The sequence below is a fragment of the Epinephelus lanceolatus genome, chromosome 2 (genome assembly GCF_041903045.1).
Source record: "Epinephelus lanceolatus isolate andai-2023 chromosome 2, ASM4190304v1, whole genome shotgun sequence".
NCBI classification, from domain to species: Eukaryota; Metazoa; Chordata; class Actinopteri; order Perciformes; family Serranidae; genus Epinephelus; species Epinephelus lanceolatus.
Window position 1 is genome coordinate 11,761,452 of NC_135735.1, and position 21,320 is coordinate 11,782,771.

At 39.3% G+C, this 21,320-nt stretch overlaps 2 protein-coding genes across 5 annotated transcripts in view; both read right to left on the reverse strand.

Moving 5' to 3' along the window:
- Nucleotides 1-1,027: 1,027 nt before the first annotated feature.
- Nucleotides 1,028-7,449, reverse strand: LOC117251552 (small ribosomal subunit protein eS17-like). The gene is made up of 5 exons (XM_033617990.2): nucleotides 7,353-7,449; nucleotides 5,938-6,089; nucleotides 2,234-2,339; nucleotides 1,953-2,018; nucleotides 1,028-1,151 (listed from the first exon to the last, which is right to left on the reverse strand). The coding sequence occupies exons 1-5, from the start codon at nucleotides 7,353-7,355 to the stop codon at nucleotides 1,074-1,076; spliced, it is 405 nt and encodes a 134-aa protein (XP_033473881.1). The 5' UTR covers nucleotides 7,356-7,449; the 3' UTR covers nucleotides 1,028-1,073.
- Nucleotides 7,450-12,305: 4,856 nt separating this feature from the next.
- The window catches only part of csnk1g1 (casein kinase 1, gamma 1), a 50,354-nt gene continuing 41,339 nt past the window's right edge, over nucleotides 12,306-21,320 (reverse strand). For 2 of the 4 annotated variants that reach the window (XM_033623406.2, XM_033623425.2), the window contains one exon: nucleotides 14,577-14,735. In XM_033623406.2, the coding sequence (XP_033479297.1) occupies nucleotides 14,681-14,735 (55 nt within the window). In that variant the 3' untranslated portion in view covers nucleotides 14,577-14,680. Of the gene's footprint in view, nucleotides 14,736-17,115; nucleotides 17,140-21,320 lie in introns of all 4 variants that reach the window. The other 2 variants (XM_033623398.2, XM_033623416.2) reach the window with 2 other exon arrangements.

Below are 21,320 nucleotides of genomic sequence, written 5' to 3' on the forward strand. Positions count from 1 at the left end.
ATTTGATCTCAACAGGGCCGGACCAGTAAAACCACTGCATAATAACCTATAACTAACAATCCCTTAAATTTTTTTCCCTTTTTTAGTGTAAAGAATTGTGAAAACATTCATCCATTAACAAAACATATAATATATTAAGAAAAATATGTGCAAGTTATCATTACTAGCTTTCATTACATGTCTTTTTTCATTTTGTTCCAGTCCCACTAAAGTGGAAGCTGTTGAAGAAGCAGGTGAAGTCATCCGCTGCCTTACAAACCATTTACAAATCAATAGTTTTGGCAGTGTCTTAACAACAGGGTTCCACTCGTATTGTTTTAAGACAGAAGTCTGATACAGTTTTTGCACTGAAGCTGCTGGTTGACGATATTTTGCATAATGTTCAACATTAATGTGATCACAAAAAAAATTACTTCAGAGAGCTGTATTCTGGTCAGAGTGGAGAAGTCTCAGAGGCAGTATGTTACATTAAGTATCTAATCAGTGTATAAATTGCTCCTGAAACCTTTAAGCCTTCACCCAGTGGGCCAGATTGGACCCTTTGGTGGGCCGGTTTTGGCCCCCGGGCCGTATGTTTGACACCCTTGGACTGGCATGTTAGAGATCTGTGGAGGCGTGGCCCCTTTGATAGTAAGCAACTCGGCAGTTTAATGTGGAAGTGAGATGGAAAAGATATTGTATGTGTGCACTTTACCAATGCGCTTCCATCATATGCTGGCTCCTTACATTGGCACTTAGAATTCTGAGAACCCTTGGTATAGTATATCATAACCATGAAATTTAAAAAAAGTCATAGTACAGTATGTCATAAAGTTATAGTGTTGTATACCATAACTCATAAAACTGTAGTGAGAGTGAATGGTTGTCTGTCTCTTCCTGACAGGCTCCACGTCAGCCTGATAGTCTGACACTTTGTTGGGTGTATACACATGGTCTGGTTGTTTTTGCTGTGTTCCATTCTGCTGTTCAGATATCATTTCAGAAATATTCATCATCGCTTTCTGGGTAAAAATAAAAGAGAGGGACATTTCTTAACAACTCTGTCTCTTTATTGAGAGCATGATCACATGATTTTATAGCCCTCGTGGTGTTTTGAAGTTCATTCCAATAGTTGGTTGAGTGACTTGAAGGTTGGAGAGGCCACCGAAATCCTGGAAGAAGAGGAAACAGACGTCACGATTACGGTAAAATAACAGAGACATAAGTAGATGTAGGGTTATTATATAGGTAACACTTCATAATAAGGATATGAATCATATACTGAAGTCATGCCGCTTCACTAATGCATGACTCGTGATGATTTAACGCAGGATGTATCATCACATGTGACCACACTGACTGGATTTCACTCACAGTAAAGATAATTAAGACCCATGCATTTGCTCAGCCTCTCTGAAAGCAGGATACCTGTTCTCATAAAAATATTAAGCTTTTTTTGTTTGTTTTTTTAAATCCAACTGGTCATCAGTTGCAAACTTTTCCCTTACTGTATGACCCAATGGTATTCATGCCACATTTACAACCTGGTGGCATAAGATGAGTAGTTTCTCATTTTATGTAAATTTGTTTGCTATTAAGAAATTGAGTGACGCACAGTAGATCATGACGACGATTACATGCACAAAATATTCAGTTTTTATTCACCTGGAATTCCCTGTGCCTTTAATGCTCTTATGATTCATCCAAAATTATTTGAGTCTTAGACTTTCTGATTTTCATAATCACATTTGTGTCATTATCTGAATGTAATCATTTTCTGTAAGTGCACTTTGGTCAACATTTGTTGTAAACATGCTCATCAAATAACCTGATATGTTTGCCATGACAGCTGCCTACAAGTCCATACACATTATTCTGATGGAATTTGAATTTCTTTGTGGCCACAGTGAGAATCTTCAGAACACAGTTTGTCATCTGTCACTAAGAACACAAGAAATGTGTTTTACACTCACCAGCATCTTGAGCATTTCCTTTGTGTCAGGATCCACCTCGATGAGCTCCTGGTCCAGGGCAGAAATCTAAAGGATGAGATAAACAAAAACTTAGCTTTCTGAATTGTGCAACATGATCTATTAGAGTTTGTTAACTTGTTTGTAACTGTCAGTTTTACCATTCATTATCAAACCAAAACATGGATAAAACTTTAAGGTGTGAGTTTCCAAACCAAAGCAAGAACTGTCTTGTCTCTTGAAACCCACTCACAGATAAGACAAAGTAAAGAGTGTGCACTGACCTCTGGGACGTAGTTGTCCCTCCTCTCTCTCTCCTCCTCCTGCAGCTTGATGGAGATTCCTCTGACTGGACCGCGCTGGATGCGCTTCATCAGATGCGTCACATACCTGAGAGACAGTCAGGAGCACAGGGTCATTACACGTATAAGGAACAAATCAACAACTTAACTCTACACAAAGTAGTGTATAACTCCTGCATTAAGTGTTAGCTGATTGCTAATTTAGAGACACTTTTTCCCCTCAGTTTTATATATTGTTAACTGATTTATTACTTAGTTTTATTAGCAATTTTGGGACATTACCTCGGTAACTTGTGCTGAATATTTCTCAACATTTTAGACAATTCATAGTCATAAAAATACTAACCAATAGTGAAAACACTTGTTGCAGCTGGAATTGGTATTGTGTCACTAAAACTAAAAGGTATTGTGCAGCTGCTCTCAAGTTCATGATACAGAGATAAGTCAGTTAAAAAAAATAAATGACTGTGACTTACATTCCCTGAGAAAATGAACACAATGGGAACACGTTCAATTTTTAACCCTTATGGCCACCCCAATACATTCTGGATTTTGCAACATCAATAGAAAGCATAAAAAATTAATTCAGCAAGTAAACCAGTAAAAACCCTCCAAAACAGATAAATTCAACTTAAGTGCTCCCCATTCATCGTCTGCTAAGGAAGCACTCAACTGACCTCCGGCTGTCTAGGAAAAGTACAACAAGGTACTCAAGTCTGGTATACACAGAATGGTGGGAGCCATGAGAACAGTTTAATCAAAACACAAAAATAACTGCGACACACAAACTGTAATCCAGCAAACCAAGAGGTCAGCACCAGTTTCTTCAGCACAAACACCACTTTAAATGGCTCCATTTCAAGAACAGAGCACGCAGAATACAGTTAACAACTATTTTATTACTTATTTAAGATTACATAAACACCACACATTGTTCAGCCTATAAGAACAATAAGCACAAGCATCAGTAACTTGGATGTTGTCATTTCAAAACAAACTACATGGTGCTAAGGGCAGCAAGACTTAGAAGAAGTCTTTCTAAGCAAAGAATGTGCTTTTCAAGATAATCATCTGTATCAGCCACTTTTTAGTCATCTCTCAAACTCAACATCTAATGAGGTCCAGACCAAACAGAACCAGAAGAGACTCAGAAGCTCCAACCCACCATATAAAATTGAGAAAATCACACCAGGGAAAGATTTCCCCTGATATTTCTCATAACTGTGAGGGAGATACGTGGGGGCTTACTAAGAGAAACTGAGAGTTACTTAGGTTGAGAATTAACCTGTCCGAAGCCCAAAAATAAAAATAATAAGACCAGAGGTACAACAAATAACACCAAACCTCTAGCATACTGAAGTAATAATTCCTGCAAAGCTATTTTGTTGTCAGATAATTTAACTGCGGCTGTTAAAAATATAAAGGTTGATGTTTCACTCTTATTTAACTGCGATCAGGCAATGACAGCAAGCGTCGCTGCTCTCTACTGCTGTGAAAGTCAGACGGCTATTATTAAATCCACATCAGCCAGACGAATACTTATGGTCATCACAGCACTCAGTCAATAAGCACAAGAACATCTTGCCCTGCTGCCCTCAGGACGCAGGTATAAAACGCTGAGGTGCAGATGGGCTCGCTTCGGGAAAAGCCTGATTCCCGCAGCCATTGCTGCTCTGAACAACAGGCCCCGTTGATTGTGTCATGTTTATATGCTGTATGTCGTTGCTTTTTGTGTGCTGCTCGCCAGTGTGATGTGTTCTGATGGTGTCAGTGTTTGTGTGTCATTGTTTTTCATGCTGAGTCCAACAAGTACAGTGCTATGGAAAAGAATTTTCCCTTGGGGACAATAAAACCTAACCTAAACAATGTGGTTAAAAAGTGAATATCATCTCTAATGTAGACGTATCATCAACTTTCACTGTTCAACCTTATTTTGCTCAGTGACTGAGTAAGTGAGATGATGTTTTATTTAAGCTATGATGTAGGGCTGCACGGTATATAGGGTAGACAGTAGAAATGATATAAATTTGGCCCACGGTAGAGATTTGCGCTCTACCATCCTATCGTCGATGATGTCATCACACCTGCCTCAGTGTGAAAATGGCTGCGAGCACAGACACAGCGGAGCAAGAGGAGCTGGTTCACGTCCGTGATTTAGCGTAGCACGTGCAACATGTGTTGCTGGAGAACTTGTGAGTGAGTGAGTTAATGTTTTATGAACAGCCCCGGACTTCTCAGACTCTTTTAGCGACTTACCGCTCAGAGGGAACTCATTCAGTGTCTCCTCTGGCAGCAGCACAGCATCTCTCCCTCTCCTCTCTTGCCGTGCGCACACGGGAGTTGGTTTTTGGCAAGAGATTTTGTCATAAACCTTTGGTAATGTAAACCTATGTGACGCTAGGGGCTCCACAAAAAACTCCATATGTGAATGTGTGATAGTTGTGGTATCATAGCAGCCTGTCACAGGTTACAGCGTGATGATTAGAGGAGAAATGGCAGAGCATAAAGGTCCAGGTGGAAAAAACACAACTCAGTCATTTAGGATTTTGCTAAAAGAAGGAAATTACCTTTTGATATAGATCCCAGGGGACATTTTGCACCATAGAGTACTGGGTTTTAATTTTGAGTTTTGAGATCTGCATTCTGCACAATAAATGCTCTAAAAAATACATTATATCTTCGCTTTTGTAAAAGAGAAACACTTCTATTATAACTTTTACACTTAAATTTATACCGCGATATATACCGTTACCGTGAAGGGATTCGATTTATACCGTGATATGAATTTTAGGTCATACCGCCCAGCACTACTATGATGTCACTAAAACCTGACTAAACTGATGATATCATCCATGGTCTGCATGCAACCATCATCCAAAGCCAACCATAAAACACACCACCACTATTTGCAAACCAGACATAACAGCTTACATTTAGCACATATTTAGCAGAGAGCTGAAGGACCTTTGACACACCTTCAGAGGTGTACGACATGAGACATCGCTCCCCCACCTCTAATGTGGTAGGGTGTAGGACCCCTGCTACATTTCATCTAGACTGCATAAATTAATGGCCGAGGGATCAAACTACATTTTAACATCCTTTAAAAGGAAAAGCAGTCACTGCAAAAACATAATGCTAACTAATGTGACTGTCAAAAATCTTAATGGTTTGGTTTCTTAAAAAACACACTGTTAAACATCAATATATCATCTTTCACAGAGGCTGAATGATGCTTTACATGGATTTATTTATAAATTGGTTTATTCAGTAGCAGTTGTGCTATGCCTCCTTCACTATCGAGTCTAGCTGAATTTCCCTTAGGTGTAAACTATTTCTCACATGCACGTTTAAGTTCAGAGATAAATGGATCTTCGAGCGCTTAAAAAATGCACAGTCCATACAAAACTGCTCAGTGAAACCATGTTAATCTCTACACATCTTAAGCTAAAACATGCAATGCATTCCAAAATACAATACTCTCTGCTGCAAGCATCAAACCACTTGTTTTGTGCTTTCATGTCACCATCAAATTCGAGGTGTACCAGGCTGCAAACAAACACACTATCACTAGTGGACAAATCATGTACTGATGGGAGGTCTGAGCAAGTGAACACCAGCCAGCAGGAGTGCACGTCCCTGCAGAACACAACACACACTCCGAAATAGCAGCCAATTACACTTACCCTGCAATTTTGTTGCGCAGAGGCTTACTGGGGATGATGGCGATCTCCTCGCACACCCTCTTGTTGGTGTGGAAGTCACTGCCCAGGCGTGTGTAGTATTTCTCAATGATGACCCTGGCGGCCTTCTTAACTGTCTTGGTCCTGACTCGCCCCTGAAGACAAACCAAACAGACACCATCAGTGAGAAATTTATTAATAAAACATGCCAGAGGAATGTAGCCTTTAAAGAGGAGGAAAATCATGTTGTTTCAATGACTGTAATTGCACTGGTCAAGGAGTACAGATCATGGGCATTACTGACTAAACCAAATATCTTGATGCTTGTGCTTTCACATAATTTTTATAACCTTAAATTAAATGTCAGTCAGGTTCGTGTTGTGGATGTCCTGCCCTAGACCACAGCATGGGTGTCTTAATTTCACTCAGCTGCAACAGCCGATTAAACTGTCAAAATGTTGGAGACTGGGAACAAACTGGTTATATTTTCAGCGAGGATGGTATTTTTGAAATTAATAATTAAAGGTATACTTGTGCCCAATGAATTAAATGTCATCATATCATCAAGACATCTAGACAGACTCAAAAAGTGAAATTTACCACTATGTATCTACAGTAAATGTCAACAGCCTGAAATCACAGCTTCACATTTCCACTTGTTGTGACCAAACACATCAATGTCCTCACATGACATCAGTGCAACTGCACTGCAGAGGGGTTTATACATCTTCAGGTCAACTTACAAGTTTCCTCAGCTCCTAATGTTAGAGTTTAAATTTGTTTGAAAGCCAAGAAGAGCAAATTAAGAGCAGTTTGATCACTGAATGTTAGAAAATTAACACACCTGGAGCCTATGTAAGACACAAGTCAGTCAGTTTTCTGACCTGAAAATCATAGCACCAGTAGACACTGTTTAAGATAAAATGTGGAGTTAAAGCGTCATTAAAGCAGCTTCAGGTTGTTAGTTTTAAAGGATAATTCCACTATCAAAAACTGAAGAGCTGTGACACCTGTCCTGGACTTGTACACCCTCGTTATCTTAACGTTTCTCCTTAAACTACAGTTTAACTGTCCATGAAGAAGACACTGCATTCCTCTGTTATTAACGGTCGCGAAGTTAAGCGATTAAAGCTGTTTACACAACCCGAATAAGACCAGCAATGTTACTTTGAATAAATAATTATATTGCGGTGTTATTTGTGATCGTTTGGTTGCCAGTTAGCCTGTAACTTCCGAACATTTAGCCTGTGTTTTACATATCTTAGACGCCAGTAAATAAGTTCAAATCCATCGTTTAGAGATCTTTATGTCGTAAGTGAACAGAGTGATGCTTGTAGCCGCTCACTGAGCGGACAGACAGTGAGGATTGAAGAGGATTGTGAGGGCTTGTAAGGTGAAGTGCTCTCTGTGTTACCCACCATCTTGACTTGGACCGGCGGAAGAGAAACACCGGATGTTCATGCAGGAAGTTTATAGTTTACAACCGCTGCTGCCACCGCACACCGCCGCGTGTAGCCCACAGCGACGACTAGCGGCAGGAGGTGAGAAGTGCACACAAAGATCACTGGTGGATAAGGTTATTAAATCCTTTAATTGAGTTAAAAAAAAGAAGTGATGCCGGAATTCCAAAATAATCCCTTACAAGTAATGTCCCTGCATTCAATTACCTATATAAATATATGTTTTATACACATTTCACTGGGACTGCACTAATTGGTAACAGCTTGGGTCAGGGGCGTAAATATAGACAGGGTAGGCAGTGTGGTTGCAGTGGGGCCCATGGGATGAGGGGGGCTCATACAGAGAGCAGGCCCGTATTGGCCAGAGAACAGGCTCTTGTAAGGCCCTGATCATACAGAAAGCATTTCAGCAGCTGGAGGTGCCTTTTTGTAATTGTTTTTAATGAGACTTAAGCTTTTTGCTTGTGTTTTTTTGCATCACAACATGCCTCACATTTCTGTGTTCCAGGTGCCTGGTGTTTTTGCCACAGCATCCTGAACTCGAGTTGAAAAAACTTCAACTCAGAGCAGAAAAACACCCCACGTTAATTTTCCCATTGTCCAATCAGGTGATTTGAGAGGCGGGCCTTCTGTGGTGGTCAGGACAAGGAGTTTATAATTGGTAAACACTGAAGAAAAACTGGTGGTAGCAGTTGCTGGATACCCAGAGCTATATGACCTGATGATAAACAGCAGGTTGTCAAACTGCCCCTGTGTTATCCTAAAATGTGCCTGGAAACGGCCATCATGGAGGAGAAGCTCCTGGACCAACTGGTGGTACTCCCCATGATCCACCCTTTTTTTTTTAGGGTCTCATGTACCCACACAGATCTCTGTTTCCCTATGCCCAACAACAACAACAATCTGCTGACCCTCACCCTCAACCAGAGCTACAGCAAGTACCCTCTGCCTCAACATTTTGGGAACTAGCTATTAATTACTGTGAAAGACAAAAAACAAACATAAGTTTTATTACATGGAAAGATTAGTGTAAGGACGTCAGGGGGTGGCTGCCTGGCACCAATAAAAAGGCACAGCAAGTATTTGTTTTTACTAGTGGTATTCAATTTAAAAAAAAGGCAGTCTGGTGCACCTCAAGTTTTGCAACCCGCAAAATGCTTTCTGTGTTCATCAGGATCTTATGTTGTTAAATTTCTAATAACAGGGAAGAGAGAAACATTGGAGAATAATCCTGTTATCATGAACTCCATGTCCTGCTGAGGCCCTGTGACCTCATATGAGGACATCACATTTTTGGTTTTCTTGACCTAATACTTTTTTCTACTTAACTCAGACCTGTTGTCATCTAGTGGTATTAAGAGCACAATACACTAATCCATGTAAAAACAAGATGGCAGCCATCTCTGCCAAGTCAGCCTGCAGCCAATCCTAACACAGAAGTGGACAAGGTCCAAAACCTGATCACATTTTATGGTTGAAACTTGTTTATTTATAATCAATAAAGTTTAAAGTTTGATATGGCAACAAATTTGACTAATTTTAGCAACAGTAACAAGCTAAGACACTGTTAATTAGGAAGTACTCGTTTGAGGACACTGGGACTTTATTGTGTGATTTGAGGACACTGGGGCTTTACTGTCGTCTCATTTGACAACACTAGGATTTTGTTATTGTTGAAAATATTTAGTCTTTTATATTTATCAGGTCCTACTGATCCCAAATAACTAGGAGAAATTGCATACCAGGGCCATTATTGTCATATCGTTTGAGGACATTTGGAATTTATTATCGTCTAGATTAAGGACACCGGGACATAGTCTTGTTTGAGGACATTGGGGCTTTATTGTTGTCTCCTTTGAGGGCATAAGGACTTTATTGTCGTCTCGTTCGAGAACACTGGGACGTGGTCTCGTTTGAGGACATTAGAACTTTATTGGCGTCTTGTTTGAGGACATTGGGACCTAATTATCGTTGTCAATGTCTAGTTTTTTTACTTATCAGGTCCTACGAGTCCAAAATAACTACGAGAAATTGAAAATGCATACCAAACAAAAGCTTGACTCTCAGGAGGATATATAAAAAGAAAAAAAGTCCCCTACTCTCCAAACGTATACACAGTTTACTTCAGCCACACGATTAAAATCAGATGTTTAATTTAATCTGAAAACAGACAAGATCGGATAAGAAGTTCCAAAGCATCAGACTGAAGTCTCGACACAGGCACTGAGCATCTAAAGAAAACACAAGTCATGTCTGCTCTGACATTAGCGTCAACTATCTGGATTCATCATCAAAGTCAACTAATACAAAATCACCTCAGAGACGTTCCCACAAGGTGGAGAGATCTTTTATTTTACATAAAAAAGGGTGCAAACTGGAGTTTCCCTTTAGGTGTGGAGGGAATAAAAAGTGATTTTATAAGGTTCGTGTGTGACACATTGTATTATATGAATCCAAGGAGGAGAAGAAAAACAAAACATAGGCATCTCAGATAAAAAGGACTTTTACCTTTCTGTAAATTAAAAATATGAAACCATAAAAAGAAGAAATGTGGGTCCTTCATTCTTGAAGCCCTTGACTAACTCATTCAAATACATTTTTGAAGTGACATTCATATTTCAACACAATAATATTTATTTACAGTTTTAAGATTTCTCTTAATCATAGCTCTGAGAAAAAGAAAAAAAAACAATGCTGAGGGGAGGATAAACTCTTGGAGCTGTACAATTTGATTTTCCACAGTCTGAGAGGAAACAAAAACAAAAACAAAAAAAAAATCAAATAATACATCTTTTATATGGAATCCCAACAGAAAGAACAAAGAGTATAATTGTGAACTCTGTACAATTTACAATTTTCAAATAATCATCACAATATTGCAGTAAATGTCACCCTAAACCTCTCCCTCAAAGAAAAATATACAGTAAATCCGAGACAATTCTACAGTACAGCAACAAGGAAAAAAGTGCCAGAGAACCCATAAAGACCTAAAGCCATTCATTCACACTTTAACTGTCCTTTGCTTTGATTTACACAGCTTTGACACACAGGAATGTGATTTACACACAACCAAAGCCATAAACACGAGTCTGACCGAAGTGAAGTATCATCAGAAATAATGGGAACTGAAATGGAATGTGCTGTGAGAAGACATGAGAAAGTTATTTATCTTACATGAGGACTGGAAGCCGAAACATCTCACTGACCCGACGGTGCGTGAGCCCGACAGGTGAGAGAGATTCACTGGAGACAGAGGCCGCGGCTGTCGTCGCCAGATAAGCCATGCAGATACAAACCATACAGAGTACTCCTATATTGCTCTGTATGAGGCCCAGAGAGTAAAAAGTAAATACATCAGAGTAATATATCTATATCTACCATTTCAGCCGGGAGCTTAACAGCTAGGCGACCCAGAGTTTAAGAAGCAGATGTTGCAAAGATGACCAGTCACAACTCTGAAATAATGGTCGATAAAATGCTATTGGTTTCAACATAAGAGAAAGAAACCAACAGGAGCGACTCATAAAACACTTTTTTCTCCCCAGACACTCTTTAACAACACTTCCTGGTACTGAATCTGAGTCATGTTGCTCTGCAATTTCTCAAAATGACAGTGGACACGTCAAGGACACAAGGTGGAATGGTCAAAAAACATTCAACTTCATATTTTTCCTGGCACAGGTAAAAGGCATGGGCTAGTAGTAGTAGTAGTCTCAGGAATGGCACTCAGGGAATTCAGGGGTGAACGTTGAAGGCTATATAGTCTGGATATCCATCTCACTACACAGAAATACTTTCAACTTTTCTCAGGTAGCTGAAACGAAACAGTCCAAGTGCCGCTGATGCTTTGTGGGGGACGATCACAGGCAGCAGATGTTCACAGGTTTGGTGTCTGAGCAAATGAGGGATTTCACCGACGACAGATCAAAGTACACTAACGGTGATTTTTCACAGAGACGAAAATGTGATTTTAAACCTCCAAACCAACATCAGACTGCAACTGGGTGAAAACACCATCCCGACCCTCATCCGGTCGTTCACACCAGCTAGCACAGGACTCCACAGGTGAGTCTCACACCTGTCCGACACACTCAAGAGGCACTAAGACATCTCAAAGAAATGAATACCTGTCATTCAAATAGCCCGTTTTCCCACCATTCCCCTCAAATCCTATGCGTGGAATTACTATGACAATGACCAAGGAAATAAAAACAAACAGAAAAAAGGTCCCGTAAGATTTTCATATTCAAGTACTTTCAATAACACAATAACTTAGACCGCGGAGTAACTGACATGTCGGGGGGGGGGGGGGGGGGGAGGGGTGAGAAGAAACCGAAAGCTATACAGTGTAAATACACGCAACAAGCAGGTTTACATACTGATTCATTGAGATAGTTTGCAACATCTACAACATTTCTAAAAGATGATGGAGCAGGTCCACAAAACGTCAAATCTAACACTCCGACACCAAGATAGATTTGTCTTGATGTTATTTGTGCGAACAAGTCAACAATACATGTGTTAATGTGTCATCTGTAAATATAAAACAACTTCCACAGATAAAAAAAAAGAAAAAACTGTTTTTTATAAAATGTATATGCAAACACAAAGACTAAAAATAAATGTTTAAATTTAATAAATTCAAATAAATCTTAAATTATTTAAATAAATTTTATTAAATTTAATTACATTTTTAAATTCCTAAATTTTAAAATATAAATTTATGTGAATACATTTAATTTACAAATAAAAAATCGTTCCATCCTAACATTTACAACTTTCAAGCAGATATTAATGAATCCAATTTTTATTTTTGAATCTCAAGTCTACACTTGTGAATTTGTATTTTACACATTTTTTTAAACACTTTTTTAAAAAAAATTATTTGTAAATTAATTAAATACATTCAGATTTTTTTTCTTAATTTGTGGAATTTATTTTCTGTATTTGCAGATCTGTTTTATATTTGCAAAATAATCTTTTTTTTTTTGTATTTTCAGAAACTGGTTTATATTTAGATTACACATTAACACATGGATCGTCGATCTGTTCACACAAATAATATGGAGACAAATCTATCTCCATACTCTGCTCAGAGTTTAATCATCTAGGACTTGCATGTGTGAGTGTGTGCATTTATGTGTGTGTGTGTGTGTGTGTGTGTGTGTAGAGAGAGGAAAGGGTGGATGTTAGGGAGGAGGGTGTCATGGCACAAATAAAAGGAGCGGGTGGGGATAAAAGTCAATTTAAAGTGTATTCCCTGCACCCTATAGGAAAAGGCCTAGCACACGAGGCAGCTACAATTAAAGTAAATAAGCACGTTTAAAGTACAGTATTAAGAAGGCAGGGTCTCGTCAGGGAAAGCCGGGGTCAACAAATGTAGTGCAGTCATGGTCTCAAGCTTTTTTTTTTGTTACCCTCTCTTTCCCCATAAAACCATGGCTATTTGGAATGGAAAAAAAATAAACAAAAACAAAAAATTCACATTAGCAAGATATAAAATAAAAAAATAAAACACCTATGTACGGTAATTCACTCTCTGTTCGGAGGATAGGCAAGGTGACATATCAAGGATATTGTTTCAAGGCAGTCCTCCATGACACTAAATGAAAATCATAAAAATGCTATGGACACTTTCACTTATCCGCCCTCGCTGGTGTTTCCTCCCTCAGCGTCGAGGCGGAGAGGGGCCGGTGGGTTCAGCAGAGTCGTCCAAACTTAAAACATCGCTTTGCAGCACAGGGGGTCTTCAGACTTGACACGCAGGGGGAGGCGGGGCGGGGGACATCTTAACACCATGACACCAAACCTTCCATTTGGCATCGCTCTCTCTCGGGAATACATCCTCAGTGTTACAAGGGAAGTCATTAACTGCTCTGATACTAGCTGGGGAACAGTCCGCAACTTTGGGCTTTATTATACAAGCGACCCCAAAGAATTGCGCTGCAGATCATCATCATGCTACCAGCTTGTTTATCCAAGTGGTGATGTGATGTGGTGGTCGGTCGGTTGGGGTTAAGGCATTGGACAGTAGCGTCGAGAGGCTGTGATTTCATCTCCAAAGCACATCACGCCAGTTTCTCTTGTCGTTCCAAAGCAACATCCCCCAGTGTGTACTGGTGTACAGTCCGTTATTAACCATCACATTATTAAGACCCTCCCACCCTCTGATCCAGTTCGTTTTGGTCTCACTTTTTTCCTTTTTTTAAACATTGGTCTTAACTCAAATTGCAATTTCCTTCCCATGCGCATGACAGATTATATAAATGCTCCACAGTCATTTATGTTTCTGTCCATACATTCAGTGTGTATGTTTTAGAATTAGTAAGAAAACTGGTGGCAACCAAGAGATAAATAGCATAAATAGCATTTTTTTTTTCCAGCCCCATGTACAAGTGTCAGGTTGCTGCTCATTATCACAAAGCCGACAGGAGCAAAACTGCATGTGAGTCAAAAAGAGACTGTAGTGTGTCTGACAGCGGCGTGGTTAAGGGGAGTGCTTTAACCAAGCAGCGTGAGCAGAAATCGTCCTCAGAGAGCACAGTGCAGGAGGCGTCTCTGGTCTTCTGTTCTCTCAGGCCCGGGGTCCCAGTGCCAGGGTTGACCTCTTTGGAGGAAAAAAAGTGCAGGGGCCAAATGGCAGATTGATGCTCTGTGTGCCTGAAGGTAGGCAGTGACACTCTTGGCTCCTCGTGTGTTCAGGTTTACATTCAGTCCCACGTCAGGAATGACCAAAAGGGCTTTGTGTCAAAATGAGTTAGCAAACTAACGCGGGGCGAACCGTTTGGAACCGGGACTTGACAGAAGGGGAAATGAAAACAGAAATCATAGCAGGCTGAATGTGGCAAGATTCCACAGGAAGATCGGTATCTTCCTTTACAATACCACATTAGAAAAACAGGAGCAAAAAAGATGCCAAAAACAAAGAGAGAAAAACACAAATGCTGGGTGTCTTGGGGACGAAAAAACAAAAACCTCTGCAAAAATTCCAACAAAAATGTTCCCCGTTTGGACGACTGGCCTGCAAAACATTCCCACACATCTCGGGAAAAAAAAAAAAAAAAAAAAAAAAAAAAAAAGAAACAATTAAAAAAGGACTCTCATCAAAAGACACAAGCATCTTGTATATCTCAACAAACCATTTTTAAACGGGTCCCATTAGAGAACAATTCAATCACGATCTTAAAGTTGTCTCCCTCTTTTTATTCAGAATGGGACCTTATTGATTTCTGAAATCACGATCAACTGAGCCGGACACTCTGAACTTTCAGGCCGGTGGTGGATGATCATTTGTGCCTCGGCGTGTTCTTCTTCCGTTTTCGCTTGAAGAAACAGCAGCACCTGCGGACAGAGACACACATTAAACCCATATGTAGACAAGCGAGGCTCCAGATGAAGCAAAAAGAAACAACAAACACGAGCGGACTGCTTAAATTAGTAGGTTAAATATCACAAGGGCTGAATTTGAGTCCTTCAAATCTGGACAGAGTTTTGGGACCACAATAGTGAGAACTGCAGCTGACGAAAGGTTTGATTAGTAAAACATTAGCATCAAGGACGAGGTGGATGCACTGCCATCCACCAAGTGTTTGCATGCTTCTTCACCTCCAACTACAAACTGCTGCAGTGACTCTGAAGGCAATATCTCTCCTATGCAAAAAGACAATGGAGCAGTGCACACAAAGAGCACAAGACATGGTGAGCCTGAATGGTCAATAAAAACATACAAAGACAAGAAAAAAGCTGTGGATCAAGACATAGGACAGTGACTGGGTACTCTCAGATTCATTAATTAATTAATAACGAATAATGGTGCACCATGCAACAAGAGTTTAAAGACCTTTAATCTGAAGCCAAATGTGCAGATAAAAGAGTGATTTATTAATAACATTACAGGGGCTCACAAAAAGGACGATTTAGGCCCTGTCTACACATATACAGAAACACAGATATTTTTGAAAACTGATATTTTCCTCAACGTTTTGACTTCTCGTCCACAGGCAAACAGAGTTTTAGGTCACTAAAATGAAGACTGTTTAAATGCCTTTTATGGTGCCTATTTATCAAAACTCCAAATACCCATTATTGCTTTGTGTAATGAGCACACGCTGGAAAAGAACTACCGCCTTGTATTTATATGCCTCTGCAAACCAGTCAAGCTGAACTTACAGTTTGCATCCATGTCTGTGAAAACACGGATGCTTCACACACATCTTCAACGCGGCAGCACAGAAGTACAGTTTCAAAGTGGGCACCCAATATTAGTGTCACCAATTCAGTATCCAATCAAATGTCTCCCTTTCCGTTCCTGAGTTGTGACGCTAAGTGATGGCCAGCAAAGTGTTTTTGCAGATTATTATGATGTCACAGTGAAGCTGACCTTTGACCTTTTGAATATAAAATATCATCACACCATCGTTTTATCCTATTAGATATGTGTGTGAAATTTTGTCATGATTAGCATATAAATTCTTGGCCAAAAACATGTTTTGTGAGGTCACAATGACCTTGACCTTTGACCTTCAGCCACCAAATTCTAATCAGTTCATTGTTGAGTCCAAGTGGACGTTTGTGCCAAATTTGAGGAAACTCCCTCAAGGCCTTATTGAGATATTGTATTCACAAAAATGAGACAGATGCCAGGTCACACTAACTTTAACTTTTGACCACCAAATTCTAATCAGTTCATTGTTGAGTCCAAGTGGACGTTTGTGCCAAATGTGAAAAAATTCCCTAAGCGTGTTCTTGAGATTGGAACAGAAAGACAGACAACCTGAAAACATAATGCCTACAGCCGCGGCTTTCGCTAGCGCAGAGGCCTAACAATGGCGGACTACTGATTTGCTAACATTTTGTTAGCACTGCTTAGTCTAATGACTACTTTACACTACAACTGAGTACTGTTGCACCACTTCACCGATGATCAGAGCCATCTGCTGCACACAATAATTTTGCTCCACCTCAGTGTTCGCAGTTTAAAGTCTGCCAGAGAAGATGGTTTAGTATCTGGCCTGGTAAAACCAGCAGATGGTGGTGCATGTTCCAAAGTGGGATTGTTGTTGGTGAGGAATGGAAGGAAAACTTTTGAATAACAAGAGCATCAGTCATACCTTTGTCCGTCATCCTTAAATTAAACGGGAATCAGTGGTGAAGAGATCTCCAGTGCGCGTTTTGATAAAGGTAATGTTAGCCTGCACACTACTACTACTACTCCTACTCCTAATACCACCTTTGTGACAAGAGGAAACTGCTTAATACAGCTAACGCCAGCAAGTATTTGGGGTAGTTTTTGCATGCTAGTGTGGCCGAAGACATTTTCTAAAACAAGTCATGTGGACAAAATGATTTTTCAGTTTTCAAAAATACCCATACATGTGTAAACAGGGCCTCAGCTAGCTCATATCAAAGTGCTTCTTGTTTATTCTTTCTGCCCTGTTAAGACATCAGGTTTGAGGCTGGTATGCCAGCTGACATGGCAGCACTGTTTACAGTATTCTTTACTCATTTGTCACTTAACTTCAGGGGTTGGTGGAAAAAAAGGCAGAAAAGGGCAGAGACTTGATAGTACACATAGGAGACAGTGTTCTCAGGGGTATATGACATTATCGCACCAGTGAGAGTCTAGTTTAAATTTGTTAGCAACAACTCCACTGGGCCCCAGCCTAGGCTGGTCCACTCCCTGTCCCATGAGTCTGATGTGGACTAGCAGAGAGGGACTCACCACAGGTTGAGCATTTTCACGCAGCTACAGAAGAAGAGAGAGGAAAGAGTGTAAAGAGAAAAGAAAGATAGATTAATACAGCAAGACCAAGATGATGGGACTGGGCACATGCCACACAAAACATGCACACAAACACACCCACAGGACAACAGTGGACACGAAGAGGGAACGTTTGGGAGGTTACAGGAGAGAAGATCACAGAGAGGGTTACAGAACATCTACTCTGAGTGAGCAGAGTCCACGAACACCATGGGTTGACCATTTCCTCCCATTTCCTGGCTATGCAGAGGTTATGGTATCAATATATGTGGTGCAATGTATGCTACATTTGCTATAAGGCCGTGCATTTAACTGCCTTTTTAAAAATTACCTTGTCTGCTTCCTAAAAAAAATCAATTGCTCATGGGATTAAATTGTCTAGTTTCTGATATTTGTCAATGTCAGACACTGAATGCCCATCTGCACCTTGATAAAGGTTGCTGAATCCTTTGAAAACAACAACGATGGATATTACTGTGAGATTGGGTTGACCCAACTATTCACAATAAATCCATTATTCATTTTGTGTATTAAGTCCTTAATCATATAAAATCAAGATTATTTGAAAAAAAAAAAAAAAAAACTTTTTAATTCTCTCTCTAACTCTTCCCTTAACTACTGATTGACTAAATCTGGATGCATCAAAACTTCAGAGGCAACTTCAGTATTTTTCAGCCTGGACCCTATTTTCACATGTTTTTGTGTCTAAGTGACAAATGGAAACAACAATTTTTGAAATTGGTCCGATATTGAGCTAGAGCACAACAGCTGGTTGCCGCAAACAACCTGCTAAGACCTGCAATGGAAATACACAGATGTGTGTGTCTGTGTGACACACGTGTAAGTACTCTTTCCAAGTAAACACACTGATGCCAGTTCAAAACAAACAGTAAGGAAAGATTTCAACTATATGGTAAGTTTAAGTTTAATGCGTTTAATGTAAAAAGAAAACAAAATCCCATTACTGTTGTAAATGCTATTTATTATTGCAATTTTTCAATCTGTCCAATGACGGTCTGTCAAGCTGGAGAAATTTTCACCGTAATGTGACCGAAAATATTTAAGACCGATCCAATCTGAATTTAAGACAATTTAAGACATTTCACGGACCTGTAGACAACATGTGGTCACATTGGCAATAGCAATTTCAGGGCTCTTTCTGGTTAAACACAAAAGATATCACTCTTAAAAGGTCGACCATAGGGGCACTTTCGATAATGTTGTTGGACACTTACAATAACAATCTGAGCTGGTCAGTGGCAAAAACAAGCGCTGACCTCACGCCACAAGTGGTTACATCGCAGCCTGTTTCTCAATACAGGACCAATTTCAAAAACTGTTGTTCCCATTCGTCACTCAGACTGAAAAACATGACAAAATAGGGTCCAGGTTGAAAAATAATGAAGATCCCCTTTAGATGCTTTACCTAGACAATGCTTTAGTAATGTGTAAGTCAGATGCTAGCTAATCTGCAGCCCTATCTAATCCAAAGTAATCAACTATGTAAACAGGAAGTGACTGTAGCATCACAAGCTGAAACAAAACTGCCACAAATAAGTTTCAAGAGGTCAAAATAACCTGTAAACATAACTGTCAAACCTCTGTAAATGTATGATTCTGTTTTATTTATATATAGATATGTAGAGAAATGTGTGTGTTCAAGAATCAGTGATGCTCCTGCTCTTTAGAGTTATTGGTAAATATTTGAATAAACTAATTTAACTAAAGCTAATTAGTGTTTTGCTTATTAGAATGTTTTGTAATTTAAGGCATATTTAACTCTATATCAGCTGCAGATTAAATGTATATTAACATTTTAAAAACTACAGCATCACTGACAGAGACCAAGTTTGACCTAATCCTGCACAGACTTCAAATTATTTGTGTTGCTGTTCGACAGTCAAATTTCAGCCCATGAATGTTAATAGAAAAAGATCAAAGAGCCAGCGCTACATGTGGCATTAATTCACCATGGGATGCGAATATTCCCTCAAATGGCAAAACATTAATTAAATTGCATCAGACGAGTGATTTGCATTCATTACTTCATGTTCTTATATCAAACCTCAACTTGTGTGACAAGGTATCAAAGACACTGGCAGCAAACACGCCAATCATCATATCAAACAATAGTGTGAATGGAGACAACAGCGGGAAGAGGCCCGTCATCTGGGCAGAAATAGAAACAAGCGCAGATTAAAGTGAATGAACCTCTGGGAGATTCATGAGGAGACTCGGCAGAAGGGAATCTTTTTTTTTTTTTGTACAGTGGCTTTGATAAAGTCCAGTGGGACATACGGGAAATAAAATCTCTGCAATATGTTTCAAAATAACTGAATATGTTGATGGATGTTTTATCTCAAGATATACAGTACAAGATGTATTTGGTGGAATAAACGTGACTATTTTATGTTACAGTCGGATGAAATGTAACATCTACTTTGATAATTTTCCATTGAAATGGCCAGCTGGCCCGATGATGATGATTTTTTTTTACATTACCTGCTGAATGGTCCACTTATGCAGCACTGCCTTTGAATTAAGATCAGCTAAAACATTTTGTGGACACTTAATACATAATTAAACACAAAGAAATCTGTTGGAATTTAAGAAATGCGCTGCTATTTTATTAACCAGTTTTGGCGTTAATCTACACCCAGTATTTACTAAAGAAAATTGCATTAGGTACTGGTATTTATTCAGATGGAGCACCACCACCAGTGATGCCTACCACTTACACATCCACAACCCCAACTAGGGCCACTAAGGTAATATTTTACATCCTCACATTTTCATCAGGTCTGGCACAGGTGATCTTGGCTGTGCTGTTATCATGTTTCCACCACAGCCTCACAGCAGGGATTACCTGGGCAGACCTGCGCTACTGTGGTCCTGCTTGTTAACAAAGCTGACCAGGAACCGATCAAGAAGATGGCTAAAAGATGGCTCTTGGACTAAAATGATAGGCTCAACACAAGTGTGGTTGTGCTGGTGACTTGCACCATTTTTACCAGGGTTCCTACAGTTGAGGGTGAATTAGATCTAAGACTTGTTATGACTGTTTTGTCGCCGTGTTCAGATGAAGGTAGAACAAAACTGCAACATCCTGACCGGCTCTGTATTGACCCTTTGAAACCTTGAGCCACATCAGTTTCCTTGCACTGCTTTCAGACACCTTTCACACGTATTTAAACTGTTTGCACCTTGTGTAAATTGGTGTGATATCTTTAAAAAACACGGGGAAAAAGGCAATGAGCAATTTGGTAAGAGATGTCCCACAAATTGCAAAAAGTTAATGGATTCAAGAAATTATTTTTAAAAAAATGGGTGGAAAAAGCTAGGGAAAATGTATTGTTGTTATCACATATTTAAAATTATGGTACAGAATTATCACATTTTTAAATCACCTTTTCCAGGTCATTTCCTTGTTTGTTTGTTCTTTTCTTTCACAATGTTTTTTGTTTTTAATTTTCTCTATACAATGATTTTTTGCAAATTCTTGAGTCCATTCTCATTTTGTTGCTCATGACTATCTTACTATGTTTTTGGAAAAAAAAATCAAGCCAAGTAGCTCAGGTTTCAAAGGGTTAATGTTAGAGGCATGCTGTAATTTATTTTAAAAAGAATTAGTTGTTATTAATTATCTTGAGATTTTACAATGCAACATCAGATCAGATCTGCGTCACATGACTTAACATTTCTAAAACTTTTGAAAGACCGATTTAAGAAATTCTATTACAAATTAAGGCCTTAATATTAAATTAATGAATTTTAAGACTTTTTAAGGATCTGAAGGAACCTTGTTTAACTGTCTTGGCACATATAGCTCTCAGTACTTGGCAGCTTGTGACTGAATCTCTGAATTTTGGAGTTAAGTTTCACTCTCACATTTTTAGTTTTCACTTGTAGCGAATAAAAATCAGGCTCACTGTTAACTGTAATATCTAACAGCCTCTAATTCCAAGTTCAAAGCACTTACTTTAATTAATATATATACATAATATATATAGAGAAATATATATATATATATATGTGTCTCAGAGAGTTGTATGTCTCAGAAGAGCTCTCCTCAGTATTTCTCAGTCAGCTGAACCTCGTGACATTCAGCCAGCAGCGCAGTCTTATCACAGTGGGCGGCCAGCCATGCAGCATGGCATCAGTCCAGC